General features: G+C 38.8%; 1 protein-coding gene across 2 annotated transcripts in view; it reads right to left on the bottom strand.

Annotated features, from left to right (window-relative positions):
- Positions 1-5714: 5714 nt before the first annotated feature.
- The window catches only part of MRO (maestro), a 59734-nt gene continuing 54719 nt past the window's right edge, over positions 5715-10729 (bottom strand). For both annotated transcript variants that reach the window (XM_072606028.1, XM_072606029.1), the window contains exons 11-13: positions 9052-9207; positions 7581-7697; positions 5715-6129 (exon numbers count right to left, since the gene is read on the bottom strand). In XM_072606028.1, coding sequence (XP_072462129.1) covers positions 6076-6129; positions 7581-7697; positions 9052-9207 — 327 coding nt within the window. In that variant the 3' untranslated portion in view covers positions 5715-6075. The remainder of the gene's footprint in view (positions 6130-7580; positions 7698-9051; positions 9208-10729) is intronic.

Here is a 10729-nt window from a genome sequence, read left to right as displayed (position 1 = left end):
GGGAGAGGGGAGAGATGGGGAGAAAAGTTGGAACTCAAAATTTTGTGGAAATGAATGTCGAAATCTAAAAATAAGTAAAGAAAACTATAAAAAAAAGAAAAAAAGAAACATCAGTCCTCACTCAGATCTATGACCAACTCAGCAGCCATCCCTACCAAGCCTCAGTTTAGGATACGCGGAATGCAAGGGCTGGATCAGGAGACACATCCCACACTGGCACTACCTTCTTCTCAAATGAGGATTGTGATTAGATCCCTTGCCTCGAACCTTGTGCCCCTTAAATTTTTCCTTTAACAACAGAAGTGGCACATTAAGGAGATTGCTGTCTTTTCTTGCTCTGTCATTTGGAATCCCCCAAACATTCCTAAATTTATTTTGAGGTAGGCTCTTATCTAGGTCAAACAGGCCCCCCACATTGCAGGTTAGAAGGAAACCTGAATCTGCTGTACAGATCAAGATTCTGGGACTAAATTCTTTGAGAAATAAGAGATAATAAACTGAAGATTGCTAAACAGAGTATAAAGGTGGATGGAGTCAACTTTCAAAGATCTAGAAGTGGCAGTGGTAGCAAGGAGGATGCTAAATCCACTTCCTGGTATACTGGAGTATGAGAGAAGCAGGAGTTAGTGTGAGCCAAAGACACAAGAAGATGGAAACAACATGAAAAGTTCTGTGATGAGCAGAATGAGGGTTCCCAAGGGTACAGTGGAAGAGAAGGGCAGAAGATAGGAGCCAGGGAAAGACCATAATGAGGTAGGTAAGGGTAAGAATAATCATTAATGGTTCAGTGTCCACTTGGAAGGAGGTATCTAGTGGAGAACCCCTAGGAATATGTCCTTTACCTTATGTTGTTTGGCATTTTTAATCAATAACTTAGATAAGTCACAGATGGCATGTTTATCAAATTTTCAGATAACCCAAAGCTAGGAGGAATAGCTAACATATTGGATGAGAGAATCGAGATTAACATCCTAAGATTCAAAAATGTATTAGCAGGCTAGAACACTGAACTGAATTTGATAAAAAATGAAATTTAATCTAATCTAATAAGATAAAAATGGAAGCCCCCTATCACTAGTATGTTATATTTCTGTCCCAGTTTTCTTGTCTATTTTTATGAATGCCTTAGATATGTCCTTCATCTGCCCAAGTGTCCTACAGTACATACTCAGATAACAGTACTGGTTCTGTCTTTGCCTCTGTTGGTCTTATCCCAAATGCTCTCCACAGTGTTTTTTTCCTTTGCTTTCTGGATTTACATGTCATAGGATCATAGATATTTCACTGAAAGGGGAGTTGCCTTTTCTTCCCCAGAACTCCTCCCTGGAGCTCCTCTGTCTTAATTAGTGGTCACAGGTAGTCTGCTATTTTATGCCTAGCTTACTCTTAGCCAAGCCTCACTTTACTCTCAAGGAATTTCTTCATCAGCCACCATTGCATAGAGACACCCCCCCCACCTTGGTGCCTTATTACCCCTACCCCACTTTCCATGTGTCAAATCAGTACTGCTTCTGGACAAGGTATGTCAATCTACTCCCCTATGACTCAATTTCCTTTCCAGGAAACTTCCCCAACTATCATCCCCTACTCTGGCCATGACTCCCCTTTGCATGTTGTCTCCTCCTATTAGAATATAAACAGAGAGAGAGAGAGAGAGAGAGAGAGAGAGAGAGAGAGAGAGAGAGACTGTCTTTGCTTTTGTATTTATATCCTCAGAAATTAACATAATGCTTGGCATATATAAAGCACTTAATAAATGCTTTTCATTCATTCATTCATAAAGACTCCCAGTGCACCCTGGGTCATCTCCAGTCATCTTGATGAATATCTGGTCACTGATTCAGATGGCTCTGGGGGAGAAGTGAGGCTGGTGACCTGCACAGCCCTCCATCACTCAAAACAAAGTCAAGTGCCAGTCATGTCATCATTTCTCTGATGGCGTGGTCTTCTTCAGCAATGAAGGATGAACACAACAACAGCATTCATTCATTCATTCTTTCAGCCATTCCAATCCTTTTATTTTACAGATAAGGACACTAAGGTCCAGAGAAGTTAAATATATTACCCAAGGTCAGACAGGGTGTGAGTTGCAGAGCCAAGATTCAAGCCCAAGTCCTCTTATCTTAAATCTACCATTCTTTTCATTCTACCATGCTCCTGCCTAGAGTCAACATGCTCCCTTCCATTTATGCCTTTATCCTCTTACTGTATAATAGTGCTACTCTGTGATCCTCCTCTTATGTGAACTTTTCTTTTGAATAAGTATATCTTTCTATGGTCATGTTCTAATCATGGTCCTATCCCACCAAGTCTCTACCTACTGGATCATATTTACCTCCTTGCATTAGGTTCTCTGGGCAGCTAGATAGGGCAATGGATAGAACAGTGGACTGGGAATCAGGAAAACTCTTCTTAAGTTCAGATCCAGTCTCAGACACTTAATAATTGTGTGATCCTGGGAAAGTCACTTAACCGTGCTTGCCCCAATTTCTCATCTATAAAATGAGTTGGAGAAGGAAATGGCAAATCACTCCAGTATGTTTGCCAAGAAAACCCCAAAACGGAGTCACAGAGTTGAACATGACTGAAAAATAACTCAATAACCACAAATTAGGTTCTCTAGTCCACCTTGCTTATTAACTAAATTTTATGAATTGGTCTATATATAAGGTCATGGGTTATACTATAAAAATTAATATTATGATCAGTAGAAACTAGGAAGTCAGAAGAAAGGGAAGATTTTGATGGAAAAAAGTTAGGTTTAACTGTGAGCATGTCATATTTAAGGAACAAGCAACATATTACCTAAACCCAAGATCCAAAGACAAATCATTTCAGTTAGAACACCACGTATAATCTTTCCCAATCCATTTTATTTATAATTTATCAACAGGCTTAGGTAGGGGCTTGGTGGGATAGGAGCATGACTAGGATATGGCCCTAGATGGATACACTTATTCAAAACTAATAACTCATATAAGGAGAGGACCACAGAGCAGCACTATTGTATAGTAAAAGTGTAAAGGCTTAGGGGAAGGAAGAAGTTGTCTCTAGGCAAGAGCATTGTAGAATGACAAGAATGGCAGATTTGGTGACAAGAGGACTTGGGTCTGAAGCTTGACTCTGCAACTCACTCCCTGTGTGTCCTTGGGCAAAATATTTAACCTCTCTGGACCTTAGTATCCTTATCTGTAAAATGAAAGGATTGGAACAGGTGAAATGAATGAATAAATGAATGAGCAAATGAACAAACGGATGAAAAATATCATAAAGGCTTATGGTACTAATACACTGGTTAACATTAAGCAACCAGCAGCCCTGATTTTCCAGATTACAGCCACTTTGAACACTCTCTGAAGATCTGATTTAGGCTTTGCCTCAACTGCTTCATTTCAAGACTGATCTTCATTTGACCAAAGTCTGCTGTGTTTTTCCAAAGATGAAACTGCAAATTCTCTAGTCTCTACCAGGTCTAGGTGAATGAATACAAGGCACCGTATAGGTAACTGTTATTTCATGTGTGCCTGAAAAGCACTGCCCTTAACTTGGCTTTCTGAATTTAAATTGCTTAATTACAAATCAAGAGGGAGAGGTGCTATGTCATGGATAGTTAAAATAAAAATGGGCTTACCAACTTTAAAATATACAAGTAACAAAAGATATAAATCAACTGTAGGGAAGGGCCAAATTATTAACACAGGAGTTAGAAATATCCTTTCTTGTTAAAATAGGTTCTGCCTAGGAAAGAATAAGGAATAAGAATCCACAGATGACATGGTTTTATTTATTTGTTCATTCACTCACTAACTCATTCACTCAATAGTTATTGAATAGTTATATAATAATAATAACAACATTTCTATAGCACCTACTATGTGCCAGGCACTGTTACATATATGTTAACAAATATTATCTCATTTGATCCTCACAACAACCCTTCCAGGGAGGTGCTATGATCATCTCCATTCTTGCAATGAGGAAACTGAGACAAACAGGTTAAGTGATTGACCCAGGGTTACAAAGCTAGCTGAGGGAACAGTGGATAGGGGGGTAGGAATCTGGAAGACAGCTTTTTGAGTTCAAATTTGGCCTCAGATACTAAAAAGAGCTGAAGAAGGAAATGGCAAACCACTCCAGTATCTTTCCCAAGAAAACTCCAAATGGGGTCATGAAGAGTTAGACACAACTTTAAAAAAAACAAAAAACTCATCAACAAAGCTAGTCAGTGTCTGAGGTTGGATTTGAATTCAGGAATGTGTTTTCCTGACTCCCAGGCCCAAGTCCAGAACTCTTATCCATGCACCACCTACTGTAAAAATGTTTTAAGATTTTATAAAGATGAATACTAATTGCTGACATTTATATAGCACCTATGTCATGTAAAGGGCTTGGTTGAGGAAGAGGGGAAGAGTGCATTTCAGGTGGAAGGAATGCCATGATTAAAGATAAAAAGGCCAAAGAGCACAAGAGTTCAATAGTGGCTAATGTATTATGAAAGGGAGTAGTGAGAGAACTGGCTAGAGAGGTCAGTTGAGACAATACCTTGGAGGGCCTTGAATGCCAGGTTAGACTATATTCAATAGATAATAAGAAATCACTAAAGATTCTTATGGGTCATTTGTTCAGCAAATACTGGGCAAAACACTATACTAGTCAGTGAGACACAGAAATGAATAAGATATTCAAGGAACTTATGGTTACATTCCATACAGATTAAACTGCATTGGAGTGCACTTTAAATAGGAAGTTGTAGTTGGGTTGTTCCAGTTGTGTCCAACTTTTCATGAACCTATTTCATATTTTTTTGGCAGAGATAGTGGAGGGATTTGTCATTTTCTTCTCCAGATCATTTTATAGATGAGGAAACTGAGGCAAACAGGGTTAAGCGACTTGCTCAGAGTCACAAGGTTAGTAAGTATCTGAGACCAGATTTGAACTCTGGTCTTCTTAACTCCAAGACTGGTATTCTATACAATGTGCCACCTAGCTGCCCTTCCTCAATAGTAAAATGAGGATATTAGATAAGAAGATCTCTAAGGGCTTTTCCTAGGATCATAGATTTAGAACTGGAGGAGATTTTAGAAGTTATCTTGTCCAGCATCCTCCTTCTAAAAACAAGGAAAGTGAGACTCCAAAGGCATGAAGTGATTTGCTTAAGGTCATACAAGATATAAATAGAAGAGTTATGATCTGACCCCAGGACCTCTAATTACAAAGTCAACAGTTTTCTCTTGTACCACATTGTCTCCTAAAATCTTAACCCAATAAAAAAAAAAAGAGAGCTAGACTTGAACCATAAGTAGAACCGGTAAAATGTAAAAATGAAAGAAAGGAGCATAGAATATAAACTTCTTAAAGGCAGGGTGTTCCATTTTTATCATTGCATGTTCTTTGGCTTGCACATAGCAAATGGCTTAATAAAAACTCATTGCACTGAATAAAATAGTCACTAATCCATCTATAGGTAAATTGAAATTTTAAAAATAATTTTAATAGTCATATGTGGGATGCATAGAGTTTTTGTGTTTTATTAAAATTTCACAACCAGAGTTTATTTTTAAACACTTGAGACTAGAGAACCTGAAAGGGGTAAACTATGTTAAGAGTTGCACTTATGTGGAGATGAAGAAAGCTTATATTTAGGAAGAAAAAAAAGGTAAATGATGGAAATAAATGGAAAGTGCAAGGAAATAAGGACGGAATTTATAAACGTATAAATTTTAAAATATTTATTTGTATGCCACCCTAGAAATAACATTTGCAATAAAAATTCATGAGGACAAAATGATTTATTATATAACCTACTTGGCTTAGTCTAGATAATTTCTAATGTCTCTTTCAACTCCAGCATTCTACAATTCTACTTGAAAGTCTTCAGGTATATTTGGTTTAATTACGCAATTCTTAAATACTGTGATTCACGGAAATAATTACTATCAACTGCTATCACAACCAGCATTGGGTTTTTTTTCACCTCAATATGTAGTGGGAAATGGAATATGAATTCAGATGAGTAAAATGATGAGAATTCAGGATATCTGATCATTAAGATGCCTCCTCCATGATGCTCTGTGTTTATAGGATTTTGTTTGCATAGAAGAACTGCAGGAGCTCTGGGTGGTAGTAGCTCTGAAAGGAAGCAGTGATAGAGACATGAGTGAGGAGGAGATGCAACAAAGCTAGCTTTCCCTTTGAAGAAACTATTAACCACAAGAATGACTGTACATCTGTCAAATGTTGAACATGCCACCGAGCACTCAGATTAGCAGCTAGGGAGCAAACCTGCCTCCAGCTCCCAGAGGTGGGAAATGCATCAAATTTTCATTTAAACCTAAACCTGCGGCCAAGTTATTAGATATCCACAGATCTCTTGAGAATTGTCCTGAGGAATCAGAAGTGAAATTTACATAAGAATATGTTGCTAGACAATCTGAAACCATTACCTGCTCTTCCAAAATGTATAATGATGCAAGCTGGTTCTGCAGAGGGAAAAAGCTTTTAAAAGATTTCCATTTGGAAGTCATTTTAATCCATACTTAATATAACAAAATAACTTGGGGCTCTCCTACTTCCTTTTGAAATAAGGCATAATTTGCATGAAATCTCCATCCCTTATGCCATTTGCACAATATTCTGGGACAACTGCAGATGGTCCAGTACAGTCTGCACCCTCCTTAAGTTTTCTTTCTGCTCTTTCCCTGACTCAGCTTTGCCTCTCTCACCTTCTACCTTAGATTTTCATCACTTCTCCCCACTGGACAATAAATTTCTTGCAGGTTTCAAAATTCCCAGATCAAGGAGAAAATATTGCAAGCAACAACAACAAAAATTTAAATAAAGCAGAAATACAGTCAGGATTTCACAAGATGTAGCAGCTTCTACTCTAAAAGACCATAGGTTTTAGAAATTATATTTTTGAAGAGCACAAGAGCTGAGGTTGTGTCCAAGAATAATTTATCTAGCAAAGTTGAGTATAATCCTAAATGAAAAAAAAGACATTTGACAAACTGAAAGACTTTCAGGTATTTGTAACAAAAAGACTCAATGGAAAATTTGATATAAAAGATATAGAAGAAATACGAGGAAAACATTGAAGACTAATTATAAAGCATTCACTGAGGCCAAAATGTTATGAAAATGTTATCCATATTCTTAAAACTGTCATCATTTCTAAGGTAATTTGAAAGAAAGGTTGGGGCTGAGTTATGAATGATAGGGAGACTCTAAAAAACAGAATGGGTAGTAAAAGGTAAAAGGGAACAATATAGCATGTGAAATGAAAAGAATCTGAACCAGTTTTCAGCTTTGTAATCCCAGTATAAAGTTCATAGGAGGCACTTAAAAGCTATATAACAACAGACAAGGTTGGATTTGTGATTTTCCAGTGGAATGGATAGGCCCTTTATCTAATTGAGACATAAGAGAAGGGTCTCCCCCATTAGAATGTATTCACCTTGAGGCCAGGGACCAGCTGTTTACCATTCTTTTGTGTCCCCTGCTCTTAACCCAGTAGTATTTGTAACATAATGTGTTTAACGACTCATTATTAATTAATTAAGATAAGAGAAAACTCTGCTCACCAGTTGCCAATAGAGTTTGGGGTTCCTTTGCTCTTCCTGGGCTTGGATGGTATATTCCAGGTTCTCCTTCTTCAATCTCAGGAAAGGGGAACAAGCATGAAAAGCTGTTCTGCAGGCCTAGGGCAAAGAAAGTGGTCACCTTGTCCTGGTCAGGGAATCAGAGTATTGGACAGTCCTTCATCAGGAGCAAGATAATTCCAAGTCTGGGGAGCCCTGATGGGTGTGCAATGAAGGGTTTTGCTGCAACACTGCAGACTGAATGGACCTTGGGAGTATCTGCTTTTGTCAAGGGACCATGTCTAAACTATGACTTCACATAAGCTTATGATAAATGTATTTTCTCCATTAGCGATGCCTCAGCAAAAACAGGACTATTCTTCCCATACACGCTAGTGAGGTGGGGGTGGAGGTTTTATTTGTGATGCTTTATGCAAGGCTGAGGTAGAGTGAAGCAAACAGCAGAGAGAATTGTCCTTGGGTCTTTTGTCTTAGGGGGTCAGTAGGGGCTTGGAATAGGTCCTTAAACCTGGGATTTCATTTGTAGGGGAAACTTCAGTAAGGAAACTTCCTCTGCCAATACAGGACAGTACTTTTTCTACAAGTCACAGTATTAGAGAGTGACCTAGAACACCAAGAAGTTAAATAATTTGCCCAGGGTCACATAGCCAGTATATGTCGGAGACAGGACCAGAACTCAAGGATTCCTGGCTCTGAGGCTGACTTTCTTTCCACCCACTCTCTGATGGATAGATTAAAAAAAAAATCCTGTACTCTATATTGATACACCAAGCACCTTCTTGTCTCTGGAACAGATATATTCACCCCTGAGGATGATATAACCAGAAAAGCTGAACCCAGGTTCAGGGCAGTGTACAGTCCATCCTCCCAGGTGGAATTTTGCTGCATTTTGCCGCACTTCATTGAATTGGAGGCCAAAGAGACAGACAGCCGCTGCTGAACTTCTATCATTTAAATTCACATTTAATATTCAATATTCATAAGTTACCCTAATATAGCATTCTAATGACTAATATGTAGGATTTCAATTTCATATGAGAACTCCTTTTTCTATGATTTTTTAAAACTGCACATCAGGGAAATGGGAGGGGGGGATAGAAGAGCAGAAATATGTAACATTAACAGTGACCCAAATTAGGGAAAGCATAAAAGTCTCTTCACTGAGCAGATGGGAGCCCACCGATGAAAGAAACTCCATTAACACTGGCTTGTCTAGGATTGTCTGGTGTTAGTCTTGGGCTGGCATGGGTCAAGAGAAAATGAGAATTCGCAAGAACTTGTGAGAGATTATAGGCTGAAGAATCAGAGGGATTTTGCTGCTATGGAAATGGAGTCCTCATAACTGAGCCAGCAGGAGGGCAGTAATTTAAGCACAAGTGGGGATTACACCATAAGGTTCTTTGTGGAGGAAGCAGAGGTTTCATTTCTGTGAGTTATTTATTTAGAGTCTTACCATGGCAACTTGGGGATTTCCATCCCTTAAGTGGACCAGGAGGGAGTCCCTCGTCCTTTTAACCTGGCTGGTGAAAAATTTCTTCCATTTCCATCCAGCAAAGGCAGCCAGTTGCCCAAACAAGACAAATGCTGAATACCTCAGGCTGTCATTTTCCTGTAGAGCCACCAGGACCCCCCCCCCCAAATATACATATTAATGAATTAACTCATGCGTGATTAAACACATAGGTAAAAATGAATGAATAAATCAAAAACAAGTAACATTATTAGAATACACCACTGTCATACAGAAATGCAAAATAAATGGCCAGATTCATCCTGTAAAAACTCTCAACTACAAAAGAAAAGGAGGACTGAGAAGTCACTAATACTAGCCCCAGCTCCTTAACATCACTGCTCACCACACCAGGTCTGCTTTTCCATATCTAAGATGGGGATCATTATGATGCCACCCAGTTCCCTCTCCTTCCCAATGCAACCTTATTAGTTTGGTTGTTTAATTTGTCCCAGTCTGCCTCAGAGGACAATGGGTGTAAAGAACTAAGGTTTTCTTCCCTTCCTCCCAGAGGTAAAAGAAAATACACTTGACAAAGAGTAAACTCAGCCCAAGGCTGTCATCTCCTAAAGAGACCTTGGCACCTTGCAATAATAATGATAGTGCATTTTCATATATTGCTTTCCAGTTTACAAAATGTTTTCCTCACAACAATTTTGTGAGGTCAGAAGTACAAGTACGACGAGGAAAGTGAGATTCAAGGAAATGAGATACTTATCCACACATTGTCTGGGTCAGAGAGAGACAGTCTGAGTCCAGGCTTAGGGCATTTTCCTCATTTGTAGAGTAAGAATAAAATAGCTAGCTGCCCCAGACCTCACAGGGCTGTTATGATTCAAATAAGGTCATGCATATCGAAGTGCTTTCTAAACCTCAAAGCAACATACAAGTATAAATTAATCTTGCTATTGTCTGTTAAAATTATCATAATCCCAACTGTGTATCTCCAATTCTGACTACTTTCCCAGAATTCAGTTCTTTATTTCTAACTTTATTTCAACTAGATCCATTAAGTGCTTCAAATGCATTGGATCCAAAGTGGAAGTTAACATTACCAGGCACATGCAGCTCCAAAACCTGCTCTTTCTGATATTTCTATCTTTACTAATGGTGCTCATTCTTCTGATCAACCCAACCTGAAACTTCAGTGTTATTTTTTACCCTTCCATCTCCCTCTCACTACCCCCTAAAATCTAAACAGTCACCACCTTCTGTTGAGACCTCCCTGAGGTGAACTCGGTGAAATTTACCCTCCTCATTCAAACTGCCACCATTCTGGTTCAGACTTTCATGGTCCCACTCCAATCTTGTCTCTATTCCAATCCATCGTTTACACTGCTCGTTAACATTCTAAAGCTGACAATGTCACTCACTCAACGAAAACTCTTCAGTAATTCCCATTGTCCCTGAATTAATTCAATTCAAGGCATACTAAGATCACAAGATCAATGCTTCTGATGATGCAAGGGACCTCAAAGGCCATCTAAGCCAAACCCCTTATCTTACAAATGACGAAACTAAGGCCAAGGGGGTTTAAGTGACGTGTTCAGTGTCCCTAGTGTCAGACCACGGTTCCAGCTCCACATTCCATTATTTCCCTTCACCTTTTTATGAGCCTGCC

This window comes from Notamacropus eugenii, chromosome 4, assembly GCF_028372415.1.
Source record: "Notamacropus eugenii isolate mMacEug1 chromosome 4, mMacEug1.pri_v2, whole genome shotgun sequence".
NCBI classification, from domain to species: domain Eukaryota; kingdom Metazoa; phylum Chordata; class Mammalia; order Diprotodontia; family Macropodidae; genus Notamacropus; species Notamacropus eugenii.
This window is presented reverse-complemented; position numbering and strand designations above follow the sequence as displayed.